The 24,400-nt window shown below is 44.7% G+C and overlaps 3 protein-coding genes and 1 long non-coding RNA gene across 5 annotated transcripts; 2 read left to right on the top strand and 2 right to left on the bottom strand.

The window, feature by feature from the left end:
• The first annotated feature begins 445 nt into the window (after window positions 1-445).
• aspdh (aspartate dehydrogenase domain containing) lies at window positions 446-3,992 on the top strand. Its single transcript, XM_058050145.1, has 8 exons — window positions 446-564; window positions 645-707; window positions 785-929; window positions 995-1,079; window positions 3,081-3,230; window positions 3,307-3,530; window positions 3,602-3,741; window positions 3,825-3,992. Exons 2-8 carry the CDS (start codon window positions 653-655, stop codon window positions 3,860-3,862), a joined length of 837 nt encoding a protein of 278 aa, XP_057906128.1. The 5' UTR covers window positions 446-564; window positions 645-652; the 3' UTR covers window positions 3,863-3,992.
• On the bottom strand, window positions 3,080-13,201 carry gys1 (glycogen synthase 1 (muscle)). The gene is made up of 16 exons (XM_058050144.1): window positions 13,103-13,201; window positions 11,410-11,528; window positions 11,126-11,307; window positions 9,622-9,813; window positions 9,360-9,545; window positions 8,836-8,980; window positions 8,607-8,724; window positions 8,378-8,498; window positions 8,187-8,293; window positions 7,381-7,440; window positions 7,010-7,202; window positions 5,867-5,993; window positions 5,701-5,796; window positions 5,450-5,613; window positions 5,105-5,185; window positions 3,080-5,001 (listed from the first exon to the last, which is right to left on the bottom strand). Exons 2-16 carry the CDS (start codon window positions 11,525-11,527, stop codon window positions 4,732-4,734), a joined length of 2,160 nt encoding a protein of 719 aa, XP_057906127.1. The 5' UTR covers window position 11,528; window positions 13,103-13,201; the 3' UTR covers window positions 3,080-4,731.
• Window positions 13,202-14,532: 1,331 nt separating this feature from the next.
• pold1 (polymerase (DNA directed), delta 1, catalytic subunit) lies at window positions 14,533-23,612 on the top strand. 2 transcript variants are annotated; one of them, XM_058050197.1, is made up of 27 exons: window positions 14,533-14,627; window positions 15,176-15,373; window positions 15,543-15,656; window positions 15,748-15,888; window positions 16,028-16,153; window positions 16,227-16,395; window positions 17,144-17,258; window positions 17,340-17,469; window positions 17,546-17,712; window positions 17,782-17,886; window positions 17,963-18,103; window positions 18,176-18,286; window positions 18,364-18,555; window positions 18,644-18,732; window positions 19,048-19,164; window positions 19,238-19,351; window positions 19,425-19,572; window positions 19,911-20,006; window positions 20,091-20,228; window positions 21,027-21,202; window positions 21,314-21,466; window positions 21,538-21,640; window positions 22,085-22,217; window positions 22,307-22,420; window positions 22,544-22,596; window positions 23,006-23,103; window positions 23,175-23,612. In XM_058050197.1, exons 2-27 carry the CDS (start codon window positions 15,184-15,186, stop codon window positions 23,260-23,262), a joined length of 3,321 nt encoding a protein of 1,106 aa, XP_057906180.1. In that variant the 5' UTR covers window positions 14,533-14,627; window positions 15,176-15,183; the 3' UTR covers window positions 23,263-23,612. The 2 variants fall into 2 exon arrangements, with proteins under 2 accessions (XP_057906180.1, XP_057906179.1); XM_058050196.1 differs by having other exon boundaries at window positions 14,537-14,706.
• On the bottom strand, window positions 22,120-24,211 carry LOC131103713 (uncharacterized). Its single transcript, XR_009119651.1, has 3 exons — window positions 24,031-24,211; window positions 23,515-23,617; window positions 22,120-23,220 (listed from the first exon to the last, which is right to left on the bottom strand). It is a non-coding gene; the product is annotated as an uncharacterized LOC131103713 (long non-coding RNA).
• Window positions 24,212-24,400: the final 189 nt, after the last annotated feature.

A 24,400-nucleotide genomic window follows, 5' to 3' on the forward strand; every position in this document is an offset into this window, starting at 1 on the left:
TTTTTTTTGATTTTGGGATTTTTTTGAATGTCTACTACATTCAGCCCCCCGTCCTCAGAACCTAGTGACGCCCCTGTATAGTACAGTAGCATATGGGATAAAGGAGAAGTCATTATGCGGCCTACTGACACTTATTAATTCAGCCACTAGATGTCAGTATTGCTCTTCGAGTACTTTGCTGTTCTCCCTCCACAATGCCTGCCTTCAGTCTTCCACGGGTGAGTAGTTGGACTTTATTTGAGTCCAGCATCTTTTGAATGCTAGTGGGCCCTCTCTCTCAGTGACCTCTGACCCCCCAACCTGAAATAACTTTAACATTGCTAGAGGTCAAGCATATATAGTACATATATTTGAGTGTAAAAGTGAACTAGCTGACATGCAAGGCCAAGATAGAGTCGAATGAAGCACCAACAATGATTAACTTCGGCCTCTGCGGGTCAAACTTTGTACCGTGCACTCCCCTAATTGGTCAGTATGCGTTCAGATTGTGAGACGGTGGAGAAGTGTGGGATTATCGCGAGCGGAGCAATAAGACCGACGCTGATTGAGGGGTTGTGATACCAAGTAAGCTCGGAGACGATATCCTGTGTTGACAAGTCGCAAGGGAATGTTGGGCGCTTTTATGAGCTTGTTTACCTTCTCAGCACAGGAAATGGCAACGAGGTCATCTTCCCTGCGGATTGGCGTTGTAGGATTCGGACATCTAGGTGGGGACCCGGTCCATGGCATGTTACGTTCACGTGCTTCCACCTTCAGCATGTCTTCAGCGTGTTCTGCTGTGCAGGGCAATTCCTGGTGGAAAGAATCCGTACGGATGGAGCCACGCTGGGCTTGACCCTGGCCTTCGTTTGGAACCGGGACCCTGCTAAGCTGAAAGGTCTGGTCCCGGATGAGCTGCTGCTGAGTGACCTGTCATTATTCCCAGACAGGTGCCGACTTGAACATTCCCGCCTGCCAATCCAGGGATAGATCTCTAATATCCAGCGTTTTGTAGGCAATGTGACGTGATTGTAGAAGTGTGCCATCCTCAGGTGGTCAAAGAATTTGGAGTCCACTTCCTGTCTTGGTGTCATTTTATGGTGAGATTCCGCTTTTCTTCATCGGCACTGCTTACGGGAATGTCTTGAAGGCGCTCTATGGTTGCTTGATAAATTCAAACGGCGCTCATCACATCAGGGATTCAGAATTAGAGGATTCAAAGATCCTCTATATGACAGGAGCGCCCTGCTGTTTTTAGGAGCTACTGCAAAACCACCAGTCAAAGATCCTCTATATGACAGAACTACTGTTGTGGTTCATACTGCAGAAAAGAAACCCTTCTGGTCAGAGATCCTCTATATGACAGGAGCGCCCTCTATTCAAAGATCCTCTATATGACAGGAGCGCCCTTCCATTTTTAGGAGCTACTGCAAAACCACCAGTCAAAGATCCTCTATATGACAGAACTACTGTTGTGGTTCATACTGCAGAAAAGAAACACTTCTGGTCAGAGATCCTCTATATGACAGGAGCGCCCTGCTGTTTTTAGGAGCTACTGCAAAACCACCAGTCAAAGATCCTCTATATAACAAAACTACTGTTGTGGTTCATACTGCAGAAAAGAAACCCTTCTGGTCAGAGATCCTCTATATGACAGGAGCGCCCTCTATTCAAAGATCCTCTATATGACAGGAGCGCCCTGCTGTTTTTAGGAGCTACTGCAAAGCCACCAGTCAAAGATCCTCTATATGACAGAACTACTGTTGTGGTTCATACTGCAGAAAAGAAACCCTTCTGGTCAGAGATCCTCTATATGACAGGAGCGCCCTGCTGTTTTTAGGAGCTACTGCAAAACCAACAGTCAAAGATCCTCTATATGACAGAACTACTGTTGTGGTTCATACTGCAGAAAAGAAACACTTCTGGTCAGAGATCCTCTATATGACAGGAGCGCCCTCTATTCAAAGATCCTCTATATGACAGGAGTGCCGTGCTGTTTTTAGGAGCTACTGCAAAGCCACCAGTCAAAGATCCTCTATATGACAGAACTACTGTTGTGGTTCATACTGCAGAAAAGAAACCCTTCTGGTCAGAGATCCTCTATATGATAGGAGCGCCCTCTATTCAAAGATCCTCTATATGACAGGAGCGCCCTGCTGTTTTTAAGAGCTACTGCAAAGCCACCAGTCAAAGATCCTCTATATGACAAAACTACTGTTGTGGTTCATACTGCAGAAAAGAAACACTTCTGGTCAGAGATCCTCTAAATGACAGGAGCGCCCTCTATTCAAAGATCCTCTATATGACAGGAGCGCCCTGCTGTTTTTAGGAGCTACTGCAAAACCACCAGTCAAAGATCCTCTATATGACAGAACTACTGTTGTGGTTCATACTGCAGAAAAGAAACCCTTCTGGTCAGAGATCCTCTATATGACAGGAGCGCCCTGCTGTTTTTAGGAGCTACTGCAAAACCACCAGTCAAAGATCCTCTATATGACAAAACTACTGTTGTGGTTCATACTGCAGAAAAGAAACCCTTCTGGTCAGAGATCCTCTATATGACAGGAGCGCCCTCTATTCAAAGATCCTCTATATGACAGGAGCACCCTGCTGTTTTTAGGAGCTACTGCAAAGCCACCAGTCAAAGATCCTCTATATGACAGAACTACTGTTGTGGTTCATACTGCAGAAAAGAAACCCTTCTGGTCAGAGATCCTCTATATGACAGGAGCGCCCTCTATTCAAAGATCCTCTATATGACAGGAGCACCCTGCTGTTTTTAGGAGCTACTGCAAAGCCACCAGTCAAAGATCCTCTATATGACAGAACTACTGTTGTGGTTCATACTGCAGAAAAGAAAACCTTCTGGTCAGAGATCCTCTATATGACAGGAGCGCCCACTATGTGATAAGAGTTCTTTTTAAGGATGCATGATGGGAACATTTGCTCGTCAAAGATGCTCCATATGACAGGAGTCCCCTGATGTTTTTCGGACTCGGAGTTGTTGCTGTTCAAGTAACAAATCTGCGAGCCCGTGCGGTGTGCGATACGGCCAGCATGGCTCCATGCCAGGTTAGAAACCCTCATCATCTCGCCTGCAGGTGGGCTCCCCCTCTGCCCTCGCCGATCATGACCTGAATGAGAAACTCCGCCAGGCGGCTCGGCTGTATGGAAAAACACTCTACGTGCCCAGTGGTGCATTATGGGGCGGTCAGGACATCCAGAGGTTGAACGACGGCGGGGCCTTGAAGGTAAACGAGGACTGGAACGTGAATCCGAGTTTAAATCCGAGTTTAAATGAGCGTGATGATCTGTCCGTGTGTCCAGGATCTGTTCATAAGAATGTCCAAACATCCGTCCTGCTTCCGGCTGACGGGAGACGCCCTTGGCGAGTGGACGGAAGGCGAGGGTCGGCGGGTTTTACTCAGGGGTTCCGTAGCGGAGCTGTGCCCCCTCGCTCCCAACAACGTCAACACCATGGCGGCGGCAGCGGTGGCTGCCGGGAATCTGGGCTTCAACGGTGTCCGCGGAGAGATTGTGTCGGACACGGCGTGAGTCTCACTGCGGAATTTGCGAGCTTCCATGTGGGAATCCTCTCATCCCGTTGCGGTTCTTGTCCCAGGTTGAGGGACTATCATGTCGTGGAGGTGGAGGCCACGGGGCCTGATGGTTTCTCGGTGCGTACAGTGAGGAGGAACCCGGCCCGACTCGGCGCTGTGACCGGAAGTGCGACATACGACTCCTTTTGGAATAGTTTGCTGGGTACGTTTCCCACGCTGTCAATCAGAATGCTAACTCCAACATGGCGCCATCAGTACCGTTTCTCTTCTTCTTTTGTCTTGCAGTTTGCAAAGGTCATGGCGGTCGAGTTTACTTGTGCTGAACTCGGGAAAAAAAGTGGAAAATCAGGAATAAAAAGCACATGCAAACAAGACCTATCATTTGTAAAACCTTGCTAGGTCGTTTATATCGAATCTTTATTATAAGTTCATCTGCTGCAATATTGTAAGAAATGATAAAACTCTCACAGGAAGTACACAACCGGCAAAACGCGTTTCCTTACTTCCGGGCATCCTTATTTCCCTCATTCCTCTTCCCAATAATTACACGTCAAAGGCAAGCAGATAGACGGGAGTGTGAGGTCACAGCAGAAATATAAGGCTTGGAAACCACATGAAGACACACACGGCTAAGCTAAGCTAGCTAGCTTAGCTTTTGGGTGCGATTGTTGTTTTGCACGTGTGTGTGACATGTTACTTCCACTCTGGTTCGGTTCATCGGAAACAAGGCATTTGGAAGTGCTGGAATTGAGAGTGAAAACGTGTCACGGGGACACTTTAAAAGGTGACACATATCAGTAGAGCTTTTACTGGCTGCTGTTTGTTGATTCGGTCACAAGAGGGCGCTCTACCGGTAAAAGGGATGCTCTCTATGGAAAATAGCTACAGATTCATAATAATGCTGTTATTATTTGTCATTATTCCTCGGTAGTCCAGTGTTGTGACTTTATTCACGGGTTGATTGGCTACTTCCTGTCCCCTCGAGGAAACAAACAGGCCTGTTGCAGTGCTGGTGTGGCTGATACCAAAAGGATACCAGAAGGATACCAAAAGGGTTTTTAAAACTGAGGTACAAACTGGCTGGGAAGACACAGATACACATCAAGCTTTTTTTTTTTTTAACATTAGCGCTTCCCTTCGAGTGATGCTAATACCCGCCTGTTTGTGTGTGTGTGTGTGTACTTGAGGTGCGTCAGTTTTTCTCCCTCGCCAGGCCGTTGGCGTTCCCGTTGGCGTTCCCGTTGGCGTTCCCGTTGGCCCTGGAGACGACAGCCGCCTTGTTCTTGAACGGCAGCGTGAAAGGCTGGCGAATGTTCACTCGGTCCTTCTCCGCCTCCAGGTCTTCGTCGTAGCGTTCGTCTTCGTCGTTGTCCTCGGCGTCGCTGTGGTGGGGGGAGGAGTGGCGGGAGAGGGCGGGGGACGGCGGCACGGAGGCCGGACGAGGGTAACGGAAACCTGACGTCTGAGGAGGAGGAGGAAACGGAGAAGTTCAGTCAAAAAGGGGAAAAGGGGAAAAAAAAGGAAATATTGCCCCAAATATTTGCCCCCCCTGCTGGTGGACTTACTGAGGTGGGGTCATGAGGTTCGTACACGTAGGCGTCAGGGAAGGCTTTGGCCAGGGCCATGTGACGTGCAGACACATAATACTGACGCAACACGGGAGAAACAAATGACACAAATCATCTGGTTGCTCCTCATGCATGTCAGAGCTTTTCTTCCTGTCACTCACTCTGTCAAGCCATTGGAAACTGTCGAAAGTAATTACTCAATACAAGAATCTGACTCACGGTTTCATCTTCAAAAACAACATTAAATTCATCACACAGCAACTGAACACTAAACCATTATACCTGAGAAATGTACAAACATGTACCAATATGAGTCGAGTATGAAAATACTGAAAAGTTTACCCTGCCGAGGTATCGCCAGTCCAGGAGGTCACTCAGACGTTCCGTGCGGTTCCTCTGGATGATCCTCTGGCGTCGGCTTTGCTTGCAGAACTGGAAGAGGAAGGAAGTGAGCTGGTTACACGACTCGTCCACGCCTCGAAACCGCCGGTCCAGGATGTAAATGCCTGCGAAGGTAAAAGTGTGAGAAGGAGCATCTTCTCCATCATATTTTTTTTTTCATAATTCTGATCATAAACTAAAAAGTAACTGACCGTATGCTGAGGGGTCTGCTATGTGTTCCTCCATGAAGCAACCAAAGCCTGATAGGTTTGTGGAGATGGACGGGATCCCCATCACCGTGCACTCGGCTAACAATAAGATGAGATATGAAGGTTTTTATTGAAAGACGACGCGGTGGTCGGCAAGCTGGAGTCAAACCTGGTGTGTAGCCCCAAGGCTCGTAATAAGAGGGGAAAACGCCCAGGTGGCATCCCCTTACGAACTCCTCGTAATCCATGGGAAGCAGAGGAGAGGTGGAGGACAGGAACTCCGGATGAAATATAATCTGGATGATGAATGGAAAACTTGATGAATATGCATTTGAAATAAATAACATATGTAGCGGCTGGTGTTGATCATTATGCTAACATTTAGCCACACTTTTCATTTAGACTAGTTCTATATGTGGCGCTGGTTTTATACATAAAACATGGGGGAAATATATATTAAAAATATATAAATTATTTAAACAGGTCTGGGGGGGCAACTCCAAACAATCCTCCATGGGGGAGGAGAGTGTGGGACTTGACATCACAACCACAAATAAGCACACTTTACAACATAAGAAAAAAATAAAATACAAAAATAATAAAAAAACATTAAAAAATATATTTAAAAAAATAAAAAAATTAAAAAAATTAAAAAATATTTAAAATATTTAAAAAATACAAATATTTAAAAAATAGAAAATTAAACTATAAAACTATATTAGGAAAGCAGGAAGTGAACAAATGTAACAGTTACTGATTGTAAAAGTACCAGATGAATGGGTAGGATTAATAAGCTTTGCTTCTTCCTACTCCTTTTGGACATGTGGAACTGGGAACTGATTATGGGATGCATTCATTTGTAATCTGATGCATGTTCAAATGAAATTAAACCATTACCATTACCATTGAAGACTTGAACCAGGGGGAGGGGCTAAGGGGAGGAAGTTGTAAGACCGAGAAACCCGAATATGCGGGGGTTCACTGTAAACATTCATTCATTCATTCATTCATTCAGGGTGAGAGGCGGGGTCCACCCTGAGCTGGTGGCCAGCCAATCACAGGGCACATATAGACAAACAACCATTCACACTCACATTCATACCTATGGACAATTTGGTCAACTGTAAACAATTGCGCTGAAAGAACCGCTAGCAACAACAGCTAGCTGACATGTCGGGCAAGATCACCCTAAAACTGTAGGTTGTACCCCGTGTGGGGTGCCAACCGCCATTGACATGGGTGCAAGCATCGGCGCAGTGGTGGACCGTGCTGTATGAATCCTGACGGTATGTCATATTAAACATAACCATACCTTGACACGGTCAGAGGAGCTGTTGAAAAGGCCGATGCGGCGTACGCAGTTGAGGATGGGGTCGCTGCTGTCCTCCAGCATGTTGTGCGTGCAGACTGGCGGCTGGCTCTGCCTCTGCGTGGCGAAGATGGCGCGCTTCATGATGGTGAAGTCTTCCTTGTCCAGCATCTTGGACACGTCTGGCAGCTGTCCACTAAAGAATAATAGGAATAATACTTCTTATTCAACCGTCACTGTACATTGTATTTGAAAACTTTCATCATTTGCATGAAAACCAAGAAAACTAAGGGAGTGAATGATTGACAGGTCATGGAATATCTATACAGCGTTCATTAGGAAGATGGAAAAGGATGTAAAAGAGTTCAACGTACACCAGCAGTGATTCATAAAGTTTCTTTCCAAAGCGTTCCTTCACAGTCTGAGCAGTATCCCTGTCAGGAAAAATGACCAACAACAGTAATTATTATTTCAAAACCACAACAACAGATGCAATTATGACTTATGTCTCATCTAAAGCATTGAAATCTAACAAAAAAAACATCATAATTACCTCTCACTTTTCCATCCATCCATTTTCTATGTATATTCTTCCTCCAACCAATAACTACACCTATACTGTATTATACGTTATACGCCAATTAATATGTATATGTATATGCTGTCTTGTTCCACATATCAGTATCGGCTGATATCGCTATCAGAAATTGAGTGTTGGATAATATCAGGATATCGTTTTTTTGGAGAAAAAACCCCATATCGGACATCCTAGTCGTTATTGATGTTATTTTGGATATGGCATAATTTTTATTATCAGAAAATATTAGTCAATATTAGCAAAATTTTGTTTAATTTTCAGTAAATATCAGAACTTACATATTACATAATCATTACTATTAATAATTATAATTAATAATAACCACATACTTTTATTATTATTATAGCATGCTGTAATATTATTGCATTATTATTAGTAGTAGTTATAGTAGTAGTAGTATTGCTGCTCGGCTGCTGCTATTACTATTATTATTATGACATTAGTATAATCAATTATCATTTTATTATACATAATATATATGATAAATAAATAATATTATATAATAATAATAATAATAATTATTATTATTATTATTATTGTTAAATCATTAAATTATAATACATGTTAAAAGTGCCCCCTCACCAAAGTTGCTTCCTGACAGCTTGGCCTTTTAAGGTCTCCACATTGAAGTTGTTTGTCCGTGCCGGCATGATGAAGAAGGTAATGACGGTCACGTCGCTGTGATTGACCTGCAGCCAGGTACCAAGAAAGGAATGTTTATGATGTATTATTTGGAACATGTAGCGGTAAATAATCGTGTACACCAGACTTACTCTCAGTAGATAGTTGAGTCTGGCTAGAGACTCCAAGAAGATGTCTGCTCCTTTGTTGGAGAACTCATACCTTCCAGCAATGAAGAGGAACAAGCACTTGTCCAGGTTGAAGTCAAGGTGCCTGGGAGAGGGGGGGGGGTCAAGGCAGAGCAGAATAAGCGTGGAGATGCAGGAATAAACATCACTGTGGTTGAAAAAACTCTGATGAGCCACTTGTATCATCACTGACCCGTAAAAGTGTCCCCTGACAAACTCCTGAATCCGATTCTTGCTCTGGGCGTGAAGGTTCTGGAACTCGTGGACCGCTGAGAACTTCTTCACGTTTAACCCGTTGGGGGTGACGATGTCTGTGAGTGTGTGGCAGAGGAAATAAAACGTAGACTATGGCCGACAACCCGCCTTTCCTAGTGGAAGGTCCTAATTTGTGTAGATGCCCCCCACGAAGTGATCCCGCATACCTGGCTTCCTCTTGAGCAGGTGCTCCGCCTCGATGGCGGTGATCTGGGACACGGTGGTGAAGACGTGGGCACAATGAGCGGCCGCCCTCTCCAGACAGTAGCGGTGGTAGATCTGTCTGTCGCCGGCCTCCTTATCAACATTAAACTGAGGAAGGAACAACGATACAGGATGTAGTCGTCACAAGCCTAGAGCGCCCTCTCCCTGCCGTCGACGGTAATGTCAGTCAGTATGAATTAATAATTTATATTTATTATATCATATATAAGTTGCAGGACAAGCCAAACTATGCAAAAAGTGTGACTTATTCAGGAAAATATGGTATTAAAGCCCTGTAGACATAAAATAGCACCCCTATAGTTACCTAAATAAGACTCACACTTGTCTGTGTTGCTGTAAATGTGTTCAGGTGATAGCGGAGTTGGGTGGGGGGCAGACAGGAAGTGAGTTGAGTTTTAGCTTGGGGTAGGTTACTGTGTTTGGTGAACTGAACCTTTGCCGTGTGTCAACGGGTTCAAACACCAACCTCTGAAAGCTTGTTGTAGAAGTCAACATTCCCAGCACAAAGGTAGCGTCCCAGGAGTGTGGCATGCGTGGTAAAAATGGTTGCTATGGGCAACTGTCTCTGCCTGCACAACACCAGGCCCAGGCCGGCCAGCCACTCGTGGAAATGGGCCACGATGTGCGGCGTGCCGTCACTCTGGGCCGCGTACTGCAAACGGACACACAAATGTGATTTCAGGTGGAGGACCCATCTTCAGGGTCAAGTCAGGAAGTCCATCTCTGACCTCTCCCAGGAGCCAGGCTGTCAGGAAGCCAAAGAGCACGGCGTCGTTGGCCTCGCGGTCGAACCACGGCACACCGACGGCGCACAGCTCCCACAGCTCGCTCTTCCAAGTGTCCAGAGACCAGGCGGTGAAGCCCACATCGATCAGGATCACGTAGGGGCTGCCCTCGATGAGCCAGCGACCAAAGTAGACCTGCCCAACAAGTGCAGTCATTCTTAGGAACAACATTTTCTTATGCATATTTAACCAGAATGGACGCTAAAAACCCCAAAAGTCCATATTTGGCTGGGCACCAAATTGTACTTACAGTAGACACCCGCTTCCTGGAAAGGCTCAATATCAATATAGGCAGCAGTCAGGTCTATGCTATCTCATCATTATGCTTATTTTACTGTAACTAAAATCATGAAAAACATCAGTAAAAAAGCCAACAGTAAAAAAAGCAAAATGGCCTCCTAATGTTAACAAGAAAGATTCACAAATTATACAAATTCATTCATTTTCTACTGCTTTTCCTCACGAAGGTTGCAGGGGTGCTGGAGCCTATCCCAGCTGTCTTCGGGCAAGAGGCTGAGCCAATCACAGGGCACGTATAGACAAACAACCATTCACACTCACATTCATACCTATGGACAATTTGGAGTCGCTAATTAACCTAGCATGTTAGCATGAGGAAATCGGAGTACCCGGAGAAAACCCACGCATGCACGGGGAGAACATGCAAACTCCACACAGAGATGACCGAGGGTGGGGAAAGACAAAATAAGAAGCCAAAAAGTTACCACTTCCACACAAAATAGGAGGAGAACTCATTCATTCATTCATTTTCTATCGCTTTTCCTCACGAGGGTCACGGGGGTGCTGGAGCCTATCCCAGCTGTCTTTGGGTGAGAGGCGGGGTCCACCCTGGACTGGTGGCTGAGCCAATCACAGGGCACATATAGACAAACAACCATTCATACTCACATTCATACCTATGGACAATTTGGAGTCGCTAATTAACCTAGCATGTTAGCATGAGGAAATCGGAGTACCCGGAGAAAACCCACGCATGCACGGGGAGAACATGCAAACTCCACACAGAGATGGCCGAGGGTGGAATTGAACCCTGGTCTCCTAGCTGTGGGGTCTGCGCGCTAACCACTCAACCACCGTGCAGCCCATTATACAAATTTAGATAAATTAAATAGTGATAAGTTAAATGGTGATAACAGGACTTATTTGAATAAATACATCTTCAAAATAGAACCGGTGCTACTTGGGGCCAAAACACACACACTCAGGTCTATTTATGGCGTGTGTGTGTGTGTGTGTGTGTGTGTGTGTGTGTGTGTGTGTGTGTGTGTGTGAGGGGACATTAATACAACCTCTAACCTTTGTGGGGAAATGTCACAAGGTTAAAAAGCACGTTTGGAAAGAAGGTTGGTCCACTCTATAATAAGTCGAGCCTATTCCGTATGTGTGTGTGTGTGTGTGTGGGCGGTGAACGTGTGGCGATCCCCACCTTACACCCACTGGAGTTCATCTTGTCCATGGTTCTCTTGAGCACCGGGTTGGTGGGCTCGATGAGCTCCACCTGAGTGCGCACGTTGCTCTCCACATAGGGGCCCACCAGGAAATAGTTCTCCCCCCATTCCTCTGCCGTCAGGCGGGCTTTGGTCTGGATGACGGTGTAGATGCCGCCGACTGGAACGCGGTTTGAACAACAACATGAGGTCATCAGCTGGCGTTTGCGTGCAGGAAGTCATGCGATCCGATCATGCCAAAAAAAAATAAAAAAAAACATACCTTTGTTTGCCACCTCCCAGGCTATTTCAAAGAGAACGGCGTCCTCCAAATCAAACTCCTCGTCCCATTCCTCCAGCCCTGACAGGGACGTGACGGACAGGCTGCGAGCCAGCGGCATACTGGAGAAACACAACACACTACAAATGTATCTGTGGCGTGTAAAGGAATGTATTATTAGTTATTAGCATCCATGCAGTCCAGTCGCTCCATTTCTGTGTCCATAATGTGCTGTGGGCCAATGCATAACAAACTGCCCCGCACTTTGGACACTCCCTTCTCGAGCGAGAACACGCATTACCCAAAGTAAAGATTGAGAAAGCTGCTTTAGAAATGTCATTTGTGGTTCGTTGACGTCGGCTTCAGGTGGAAGAGGAAATGGCAGTTGACGGGAAGATTAAAGTAACGCTTTTGAATCCTTCGCCTTAAGTGTTTACCTTAACTGCACAAAGAGCACTTTCAGTCAACACCCGGGACAAGTGATGACAATAATTCGGCGAAGTGTAGCGATTCACATGGCTGCCAATAGGGGATGGGTACCCGTTGATTGACAGCGAACGGTGAGCTAGGATAGTGAATCATTGGTAGCCGGAGTACTACATCATGTACTATCACGCCTTGTTACATTTGTCTATAGCGCCGTCTATCTAATCAGCGGCCAGGATCAAATGACAGCAGATAAAATGTGATATTCTAGCGATATCTACAATCGCTGGAGAATTAACGGAACATCAAATCCAATGGTGACCTAAGACAGGGACAGGACATAAACATCCTAGTAAGTACTCTCTTTTCCCATAAAGACGACATTACGTAATGCAGGCCCACCATATTCATTGTGTCTTTTATATGGCTGCTTGGGAAGAAGCCCTTTGACCGGCTGAGATTATAATCCTGTCAACACACCGTTCCTTCTGGTTCTTCCATATCATGAGAGCCAAAACATTTAACCCTCACAATGTTCCACAGCTACAAATATAAAAAAGTTAAATAATCCGTCTTGTCTTTGTTATACTTTACTTGCGGTTCACTTCCTGCTTGCGTAAACGGTAACAAATAATAAAACTAATATGGGAGGCCCACAAATACTTGGTCAGGTATAAACTTGAACCCGAAGCTTAGGCGTGTTTCATACACACTTTGTGTACTTTGTTTTTATTTTCCGCTACCTACCATGTGCTGAGCTGACAGCAGTAAACAAGAGTAAATAAAACACATGGTGGGATACTTTCTACTTGTCAATACACCATGGAATACTCGCTTCCTTTGAAATGGATGCTGTCCATGTCCAAGCTGGGTTTTGTGTGTAGTATTTATCACAGATAGAAGTACAGGCAGGGTTCTGTTGGACCATTGACACTAATGACATTTTAGCTATGTCCCATCACAACATGCCCTTGACTAGTTTGACTGCTGTGAACTCAAGGCCTTGCAGGTCTTGTGGTTTGCAATAAGATAAAAATGGAGGAGGAAAATACGTCCACGGAGGACGCAACAGGAGCACAGAAGTCCACAAAATCCGACTGGGACGTGCACGTATGCATCGTTATGATGAATCCACGATACGTGACTACTGTCGCCTACTGCAAAGCAGCCCCGGGAAAACCAGCAAAGGACACGGCGTCTTTCACACGCAAACGCGGTCCGACACGGAAGTAATTGCAGTATTAATTTGCAAAATAAGATGTCTACTCACCCTGAGGTTTGAACTTCAACTGCTCAGGCCACACATTGCCAGCTGTCGCCGTCAATCTAAGAGGGGGGGGGGGCTGTGGAGAGAAGGGAGAAAAGTGGGCGGTGGCTTGTGTTAAATGTTATCCACTCACATTTGTGAGGTGCCTTTGCGGCCAGACCTGAGTGACAGGACCGGCGTAGCGTATGATTCAACGGAAGGGCGGGGCTCGTGAATGCACCGCCTCTTATACTTTATATTATTCACCAGCTTCACCCCCATTGGCTGCGGCCTCCCTATGTGCCCGCCTCTTTCTGCAACGTGACCAGAAGTAGGTGGTAACCTTAGCTAGGAGACTCAATAGGCTGCTTAAAGGGACCTGATTTGCTAGGCGACACTTTAGGGAGGGGACGTTTAGTCCACTAAGGGAGGAGGATATTTCTAATAGCGTACATTCCAAATTGTGAGAGGACGTGACCAGTGACACGAAATAATTCAATGTTTTATTTCTGTCCCTACGGTGCCACTGTCTAACATAATGTATCCTATGGGGCTAATGGGGCTAATAAGAGGACCACCATCTGATAGTAGGATGCTGTAAAATTATCAGTATTCTAATATATATACCCTTTGCATTAAACCCATCATAGTAGTAAAGATATGCACATGTAACTTTATGGGGAGTAATGAGCTGGGTGCGTTGCTCAAGGGCACCTCTTGTCATGAATGTATGGAGATAGAACCTTGGGGCCTTTCTTATGACCTTTCAAGGGTATAAACACGGCTACTTTATTGATCCTGTGAGGGAAGTTAAGTTGTCATAGCACTATGTTGATACAACATAATAAGTATACATACAAAAGTCATAAGCAGTATCAACAAGAATCTAAAAAAATAAAGCAATAGATGATGGAAAGCACTGGCAACTGCCACAGAAAAGTCCAACAATAATTATAATGTACTGTAGGTGAACTCTAGTAAATGCAACTACTACTACTTGTGTCACTGGTTTTGGTTTCTTTATTTTGTATTTTCTTATAATTGTATACTCATCTATACTTGTACTTTTAAATCTAGTTTGTGCTTAAATAACCTTTAAATAAATAAATCCAAATCAATTAAGTTATTTATGTACTTAAGGATAAGAATGATGGATTAGTTCACAATAAATACAGTTCACTAGCATCGGCTAACTCACCAGTGTTTTTACTGCATAAATACAACTGTTAAAACGGGAAAACCATGACCCCTGGTGGACACTTACTCTCAAGCGCTCTTTGTTAGATATTTTTTTCCTCAAATATACATTGTCACATATTTATAAACACATCGAGGGTACTGTCAAATGTTAAACGCAATCATTTTGAAATGGCCGGTTATTCAAGTAACACATTTCCGGGTTTTAGGCTAGATTCCCCTTGTCAGTGACGTCACGTGCAGTTCCTCACGGAATGGGCGGAGCTAGCAACCGGAAGCCAGTTTCCGCGCTCTCAGCGCGGAATTAAAGAGTGGCGGGAGTTGTTGTAGACTCGGTACTGTTGTAAAAAAAGTAAGTTTACTTTCACTAAAATCGGAAAACCTGTCAAAAACGCAGGTGGAATTTGCACGGAGCGATCTGTTACACTTTGGTAAGATCGGCGAGACTGTTGTTGTTGTTGATGCTAGCTTGTAGCCCGTAGCATGCTGGTTTGACGTTTGTTTGGTGTAATACTGTAATATGTAAGCTGCATGCTCACGTACAGTGAAACCTTATATGAGAATGCAGTGAAGTGATCCAGGTGCAGCAGTGCTGATGTAGCACAACATAGCTAACCTAGCAGCTGTCATGCTAACCGCAGAAGAAGTTAACAGCACGTTTTTCCTGTTTTCCGTTCGTTTCGTTTTACAGTTTGTACTGTGATCTCACAAGCGAAACTATCAAAGTGTCGTTATTGTTTGTTTTGCATTCCTTTTTACACAACATGCCTTGAAATCAGACACTTACAGTAGAATGCATGACTGCATTTTTTAAAATAGTTTAGTCGTTTCTGTTTGTACCGTATCTCTTTATGCCATTGACCTACCCCATGTTCTAATAAGCATGTATACTTTTTCTAGTTCTAGTCATGGATTATAACAAAAGGCGCAATGGCGGCCCCTTTCCGAGCGGTGGGACCCAAGTGAAACGCAGCAAGACGGCTGGTGAATGGGAGGACAGTCCCTCACACTTTGAGGAGGAACTGTCCATGTTTGATGAAGCAGAGATGGATTTAGAGGAGATGGAGGGGCAGGCCGGACATGATGTCATCCCTGTTGGTATGTCAGAAATGTTGACCGCTGATCAATCAATATTTGTGAGGTGTTTCTGGAGCAATCATGAACATACAGTGTTATCTATTGTCTGTTTTCTTTTACCAAGTGAGAATTTGATGACGATAAGGAGTGTACATGAAAATAAGCCGTTTCGTAAAATGTCTTTCGCCAGGTGAACTCTTTTCAGCAGATCTTAACCCTCGCTGGCGGAGGCCGAATGCGCCCCCACTGGAACCATCCTCTGATTCTTTAGTGTTTCAACAAATAGATCTGGACTATTATTTAGGTAATTCTAACAGTGTTGATATTATTCCATACATAAGTGTTTTCCATACTGTGACGAAACTTTCATTCAATTTCTCTGCTGTTGTGTTCAGGAGCGGCGGTGGCCGGCATGCCTGGCCAGCGACATGGAAAAGTCCCCATCATTCGAATGTTTGGGGTGACGGACAGTGGAAACAGCGTGTGTTGTCACATTCACGGTTTTGCGCCTTACTTCTACGTCCCGGCCCCAAACTGTGAGTACGGTCTTTAAATTTGTTAAATGTGAATATACACAACACACAATGTTATTCCTTCCTCCATGGCCACCCAGGCAAATTAGTCGATTAACCCTCAAAACATCCATTTTCTTTCTTTTTTGTTTCCGGTGAAAAGGGTTCACACCGCATCACTTGAGTGACTTCAAAAGAGAGCTGAACTCTGCGGTGTTGAAGGACATGCGCTCCAACAAAGACAACATCTCCGTCACCGTGCTGGCTGTGGACATCACGTGCAAAGAGAGTGAGTGCACGTGACCACTGGACTGATTCTCGTCAGCATGATAATGCTAACGACGTGATCCAACGTTCCCCAGGTATGTACGGTTACCACGGGCAAAAGAGTTCGGATTTCTTACGGATCACCATGGCGATGCCTCGACTCATCGCCCCCGCAAAGCGACTGCTGGAGCAAGGCTTGAAGTTCGGGTCTTTTCCCGTCAATTTTTACCAATCGTACGAGGCCAACATTGATTTTGAAATCAGGTGAGATTTTGTCCAGATTTTTTCACTGAGGGCTACAAACTGATAAATGAAAGGATGTGCATATATATATGTATGTATATGTATATGTATATGTATGTATGTATGTGTATATATATATATATATATATATATATATATATATATATATTTCCAAAATTATTGGAAAATTAGGTTTGGTTAAAAAAAATTGGAGTATTATGGGAATAAAGTCATAATATTATTAGAACAAAATATATGATTTTTTATATTTGTAAAATTATATATATAATATATATATATATTACCATTTTTGTTTTTTATTTTGTAATTTTACAAATATTTCAACCTTCATAAAAAAATATTTGTAAAATTACAAAATAAAAAACAAAAATGGTAATATATATATATATATATATATATATTACCTTTTTTATTTTGTAATTTTACAAATATTTCAACCTTCATAAAAAAATCATATATTTTGTTCTAATAATATTATGACTTTATTCCCATAATACTCCAATTTTTTTTAACCAAACCTAATTTTCCAATAATTACTTTTAACGTTGAGATATTGTAAGGCTGCTGTAATATGCAACCATGCCAAAAAAATATCAACACATAACTTTTAACGTTGCACCAAACTCCCGGGACGCTACGTTATTGTTATTGTTGAGTCTGAATAAGGCGATGTCAACAACTGCTTTTGTCAGCCAGTCCGAAGTGCTTGGAGATAAGCGGGTTCTACGGGATTGCGTGTATTTTTCAGATTCATGGTGGACTGTGACGTGGTCGGATGCTGCTGGATTGAGCTACCTAAAGGAAAGTACAGAGTCCGTGAGGAGAGGAGTCCCGGAGAGATGGATGCTAATCATCCGGGCAAGGTTAGGCCTTCAGTGTTCTCTATGGGATTTATTTCTTCTTCCCGTTTGCCTCACGTCGACTTCCTTCCTCCGTCCTTTCAGGTGTCCCTGTGCCAGTACGAGGTGGATGTGGCATGGACCAACTTGATCAGTCATCCTGCAGAAGGAGACTGGCAGAAGATCGCTCCTCTGCGAGTCCTCAGCTTTGACATTGAATGTGCAGGAAGAAAAGGTGCCTTGAATTGTTTTGCGGAGAAAAACTGTTAACTCGTGAGTTAATTTTTCCTTTTTTTTTTCTTTCTTCCTAGGGATCTTTCCAGAAGCAGACAAGGATCCAGTGATCCAGATAGCGTCGATGGTGCAGCGCCAGGGTGAGACGGAGCCCTTCATCCGCACAGTGTTCACGCTCCAGTCCTGTGCCAGTATTGTGGGCTCGCAGATTTTGTGCTTCACTCAGGAAAAGCAGCTACTGCAGGTAAGAACGCTGATGTACTGCTATGCGTTTATTACTATATTTTTTATAATTGTGTGTATTTCCGAGCAGAGCTGGGCTGAGTTCTTGAGGACGGTGGACGCCGACATCATCACCGGATACAACATCCAAAACTTTGACTTCCCCTACTTGCTCAACAGGGCGGCTGCTTTGAAGGTTGGACGCCCGCTTTGGCTGCACGCTGCCTGTCCGCCCCGCGTTGTGCCGATATTCCCGTTTTGTTTCCATGCAGGTTAATCTGTTTCCATATTTGGGCCGAGTGAGAGGGATCAAGTCGGTGTTGCGAGACCTCAACTTCCAGAGCAAGCAGATGGGCCGCAGAGAGAACAAGGTCATCAACATGGAGGGCCGCGTTCAGTTTGATCTGCTGCAGGTCGGCTACATTTTGTCCTCACACTTTGACCGGGCGTGTTCTAAACCTCGGACATGTCCGTCTCCCTGTCAGGTTCTCCTGAGGGACTACAAACTGCGCTCATACACGCTGAACGCCGTGAGTTTCCACTTCCTGCAAGAACAGAAAGAGGACGTGCAGCACTCCATTATCACTGACCTGCAGGTGACACCTCGAGATGACGACAGGTGATGATGACCTCCGACTACTCAAATTCACAAGCATTCCCGCCCGTCACACAGAACGGCAACGAACAGACGCGGCGCCGCTTGGCCGTGTACTGCCTGAAAGACGCGTATCTGCCGCTGCGGCTGCTTCAGAAGCTGATGTGCGTCATCAACTACATGGAGATGGCCAGAGTGACGGGCGTGCCCCTCACCTACCTGCTGTCCAGAGGTCAGCAGATCAAGGTCGTATCACAGCTGCTGAGACAGGTAACGGGCGCACGGACTCTTTCCTGTCTTGCTGGATGCATCGCCACCGTGCAGGCTGACGGATGAAGCGGTGTGGGTGAACTTGCAGGCCGCCAAGCAGGACCTGGTGATGCCTGTTGTGAAGTCGCAGGGAGGAGAAGATTACACTGGAGCTACTGTCATTGAGCCGGAGAAAGGGTAAGCGTGTGAAGGTTACATCATCTGGATTATGGCGGGCTACGGTTAGCACATCACCATCCACAAACGCCAACATTAAATTGTCCATAGTTGAATTTGAATGTGACTCGTTAAGTGTCCTGTGATTGGGTGGCGACCCCCAGGGTGTACCCCGCCTCTCGCCTAATGTGTGCTGGGATAGGCTCCAGCTTACCTGTGACCCCAATGAGGACAAGCGAGCTAAAAACTGAATGGAATCCAATTCTAACAATGTTAAGAACCATATAAACAAGGCATTTATACACCCCCGCCCCCCCCCCCCCCTCCCTGTATCAGCTATTACAGCGTTCCCATTGCCACCTTGGATTTTTCGTCCCTGTATCCGTCCATCATGATGGCTCACAATCTGTGCTACACCACCTTGCTGCAGAAAGGGGCGGCGGAAAAACTGGGGTGAGGTTCTTGAATGTACTTTCAGCTAACTAGCTTAGCTTAGCGTAGCTAACTGCTAGATTTGTATGTTCAGGTTGTCACCGGAGGACTTCATCAAGACCCCCACTGGTGACCAGTTTGTGAAGAGCTCCGTGAGAAAAGGCCTCCTCCCTGAGATCCTGGAGAACCTTCTATCAGCCAGGAAGAGGTTTGAATAATAATTACGACAAAAACAACAAAAGCGCGTCATGGAGAGTCACGGGGGTCCCGTCCGTCCGCAGGGCGAAGTCTGAGTTGAAGAAGGAAACGGACCCTTTTAAGAAGCAGGTGTTGGATGGCCGACAGCTGGCCCTGAAGATCAGCGCCAACTCCGTCTACGGCTTCACGGGGGCTCAGGTGGGCAAGCTGCCGTGCCTGGAGATCTCTCAGGTAAATCACACAGCAGTGATGTCCGGGAGGAAGTTGACAAATGGAGCGCCAAGACTTGTGGCCACCTCGTTGCGACTATTCCAGCATAACGCTGAGACCTGATGACAAACGCGTGCCAACTATTTCATGAAAATGTTGTCTTGGAAAAACGTGACCGTAAGGAATTGGGGACTTCAAATAAACAGATGTCCTAAAGTAAAGTAATATCCTGTTGGGATAGAAATCCTGACTAAATGTCTGCTTCCAAAGAGGAAATGAAAGGCGGGTCTAAGGAAGTGTTGATCTCAACTGAATTGTCGCATCTCACGTGGTTTTTTTTTTTTTTCTTCATCATCCAGAGTGTGACTGGTTTTGGAAGACAGATGATAGAGGAAACCAAAAAGTGTGTGGAATCCAAGTACACCATCTCCAACGGTTACCAAGGCGACGCCAAGGTATGGCCCACGTCCTGTTTTCCCTTTTACACGCTCAAGACTCTCATGATGCTGATTTGAAGGCTGATTTGTGCGATTTTGAAGGTGATCTACGGAGACACGGATTCCGTCATGGTAAAGCTGGGCGTGGCCACGGTGCAAGAGGCCATGAACGTGGGAAAAGAGGCGGCGGAGTGGGTGTCGTCCCATTTCATAGCGCCCATCAAACTGGAGTTTGAGAAGGTACGGCGTCACGCGGTTTCGTCATTCTTTTAAAGCTGAGATCTCCACATTGAGACCATGGGGGGGGGGGGTCAACAGTCACTTCATTGATCGTTTACATTGAAATACATCGTTGCTAATTAGGACCATTACCACACCAATACGGTTACAGTAACCTCATTTCCACGAGGTAGTATTCCTTATTTATAATTGAATATTTGAGTATAGAAAACCTGTTTACAACCTTCTAAATACGGTTGTTAACGTCATTGGAGCCCTCTAGATATGAAATAACACCCCTATAGTCACCTTTACTTTATAATATTACCCAAGATAGCAGATATAATCCGAGAAAATATTTCAAACACAAGACTGGTGCTCTTGTGTGTTGCCGTAACTGTTTTGTTGATAGAGGAGCTGAGTTGGGTGGCGGACAGGAAGCGACGTGAAGGGTTCAGAGTTGAGTTTCAGCTTGGCGTCAGCTACAGCCGCAACAGTAGCCCCTTTTTTAGGGATTATTGTGGTGCCTGTTGTGAGATCATACAAACCTGCAATAATATCTGGTGCTTGTGTGTCTCAACGAACATTACAACAACATTGCTGACACCTTTTGACCATATTATATTTGTTTAGCCATTTTTATGCTTAATATAGGTATAAAATACATCAATTTGCATAACTATGCATCATCTAGTTAAAGCATTAAATGTTTAGTTGTTGGACAAATTGTTTGGTGCTTTAATTTTTTTAATTTGTATCAGGCGTTGGCTTGATTTGCAGTGATGTTTAAGATAGTCTTGTGATTGTTAACCTTTATAGGTGTACTACCCGTACCTGCTGATCAACAAGAAGCGCTACGCCGGCCTCTACTTCTCCTCCAGTGCAGATGTGCATGACAAGATGGACTGTAAAGGCATTGAAACGGTCCGCAGAGACAACTGCCCCCTGGTGGCTAACCTGATAAACACCTGCCTCCAGAAAATCCTCATTGACAGGTGGCGCTCCCTCGTGTTCTCATATCAAGCTTTGAGCGAAATGAGCGCATGCGGCAGCGAGGAAAGACAAAAACAGGAAGTGGTTAACAGTGCCGTCGTGTGTCTCCTTAGGGATCCCCAGGGTGCCGTCGCTCACGCCAAAGAGGTCATCTCTGACCTGCTGTGCAACCGCATCGACATCAGCCAGCTGGTCATCACCAAGGAGCTGACTCGCACCGCCCAGGAGTACGCCGGCAAACAGGCGCACGTGGAGCTGGCCGAGAGGTGCGTGAAGAACACCTTTCATTGCAAATTATCCCTACATGTCAATCATTTATTTGATGTGGCTTTAACAGGATGAAGAAGAGAGACGCTGGCAGCGCCCCCAACCTCGGAGACAGAGTTCCGTACGTCATCGTGAAGGCCGCCAAAGGAGCGGCGGCGTACATGAAGTCAGAGGTGCGTGTCTCTACTGATGGTTTCCTTCCCCAAACTAAATAATATGTATCTATTCGTACAAACCACTGTATGAGTTGCTGGCACAAAATGCAGTAATCCTTTGCCACCATGTTTTTTTCAAAAGTATAATCATTAATACGACCTATTATTAGTCTAAAAATATTCATATTTAAGAAAATGTTACATATTTTTGGCGTAAATTGAGCATTTTATTGAGACACACAGGCTTATATTAGTTTGAATGGTCCCACACAGGCAAATTAATCCTTATAACTATATATATATATATATATATATATATATATATCCTTGTGGCCGTATCCCAAGCCGAGCTAAAACTCAACCCTGGACCCCCCGCGTCACTTCCTGTCCGTGCCCCACTTTCCGTCTACGAGCGCAATATCAACTGAAACGACTTTGTTTTTACGACATGCGACACTGCAGGACCCCATCTACGTGCTGGAAAACAACATCCCCATCGACACGCAGTACTACCTGGACCAGCAGCTAGCCAAGCCCCTGCTGAGAATATTTGAGCCAATTCTTGGCGAGAGCAAGGCAGAGAGCATCCTCCTCAGTGAGTTCCACTTCAGTCTTCTTCCCCCCCCATGACACACGTGGTTACTTTCCTGGAATAAAACTCATCGCCACCGACGTCGCTTTCAGAGGGCGACCACACGCGCTGCAAGACGGTGTTGACGTCCAAGGTGGGAGGTCTCATGGCGTTTGCTCAGAAGAGGAGCACCTGCATTGGCTGCAAAGCTGTGCTCAAGACAGACGGTGCGTGTGTGACGGGAAGAAAAGCTCAGTTGGAAATATGCCATTCTTTTTTTTTTCACATTCGTGTGAATAGGTTGTATGTGGCAGCATCGTTGCTTTAACACGCGTGTCGTCTCGTTTCAGCTGCTGTGTGCGATTTCTGTAAGAAGAAGGAGTCGGAACTGTACCAAAAAGAGGTGGGCATCTTAAACTGATTCATAGCATGGCTAGCTTTTATGTGTTGAATGGCTGGAAGTGACACAAGAAAGAGGACAAACCTGTAAGATGTGTTATATCGGGATATTGGTTAAACACATCAGTATTTCCCACAGGACTGCTATCTATTTGTGGCTGGAGGGGGAGCCAAATGAAAATACAAATGAACTTTTTTTTTTTATGTCCAAAACAAAACAGATTGGATTTGTCGCTTTTTTGTCTTTTCCAATTTATATTATTCAATTTCAAGCATTTAACCAGACTTTACTAAATATCTTAAAAGATGCCAATTTAACAAGTACAACTTAATTTTAACCCTGAATGTTGCTAGGGTATGAATGATTTACATCACAGCGTGGAGTTTACCGATGTTTGAATCCAAATGTGTAGATTTTCCATCTAAACACTCTGGAGGAGCGTTTCTCTCGCCTGTGGACTCAATGTCAGCGCTGTCAAGGCTCCCTCCACGAGGACGTGCTCTGCACCAGGTACGTCAATCTACAAGCGGGAAAACCTTCACAAAGTCCACTTATGTCCTCCTGCACTGTTGTCCTCTCAGCCGGGACTGCCCCATCTTCTACATGAGGAAGAAGGTTCAGAAAGACCTGGAGGATCAGAGCAAGCTGGTGGCTCGTTTCGGATGGTGAGAGAACGGAAGGGACTGTATTTTTGTTAGTCTTTGTAAAAAATGAATATTTCTTTGTATTTTTCATATGAATTAAAATCACATACAGCTGTCTTTTTTTGTATGATTTTTCATTGAATATTGTAGTGCTTTTCTATGACTCTGTTGCCTATTGCCTGCCATTGCATTGCAGCATCATACTTGAACAGTGCAGACTGAGCCACAGTGTAACGTCCCAACACAATCTGATGCTCTTTTGTAACTTTAATCTTACCTGAACACAACAGCAGTGCGATTCCAACACCGGACATGCATCTCCAACTCACAAACACGTCTCTGGTTCCTTTGTCATCACAACAGCTTCATGTATGTTTGGTCTAAATAAACGGGAATACAAAGAAAAACAATAAGTGGATATTCTTGTCACTCATAATGTAGCTCTTAATGTGCAAATACAATTTGCTGCTTTTAAGTATGCTCTGTATGTCTCTTGAATGCACCCCGTCATTGCTCATAATAACAGAGTTAGCTAAATCAAATTTTCTGCTCTTCACGACGTCCCCTTGTTAATAACCTGTTTAGGATTTTCGAAACACAATTTTTAATATTGTTAGACCCTTGTACACATAAAATAACACTTCTAAAGTCACATTTATACTCCTAACATGAATTGTTTACGCCACATTATAACACAGGGACTTGACACATCCGCAAGCTAGCATGCTGGAGAGCTAACAAGCTAGCGAGCGAACAGTTAGATTCTTCCGAACTTAGGAAGCTAAAAACTCACCACTTCTAACTTTTTTTCTCCACACTATCATGTCCGACATCCCGTGGCAGACTTCATGCGTGTAATGTAATATAGTCCCAATGTTTTGTGTTATCACGCCGCCTAGTGACAATTCATATCACCTGCATAATACTATGTATATTTGCATACTATTAGACTAACTAGCACGTGTGGTGCGTTCAAGGGCTGCTGGACAAATCTCATAACGCTTGACGAAAAACATGAGTAACGCATAGTGATATAAATATGTAAAAACTGGGAGCTTGTTACAGTGCACTTTACCTATATTGTCACATATTTATACATTATTACAAATTTATGGCAAATAAAACGTTTTCTTTAAGAAAAAATGCCTATTTTCAGAAAAAAA

This window comes from Doryrhamphus excisus, chromosome 15, assembly GCF_030265055.1.
Source record: "Doryrhamphus excisus isolate RoL2022-K1 chromosome 15, RoL_Dexc_1.0, whole genome shotgun sequence".
Taxonomy (NCBI): domain Eukaryota; kingdom Metazoa; phylum Chordata; class Actinopteri; order Syngnathiformes; family Syngnathidae; genus Doryrhamphus; species Doryrhamphus excisus.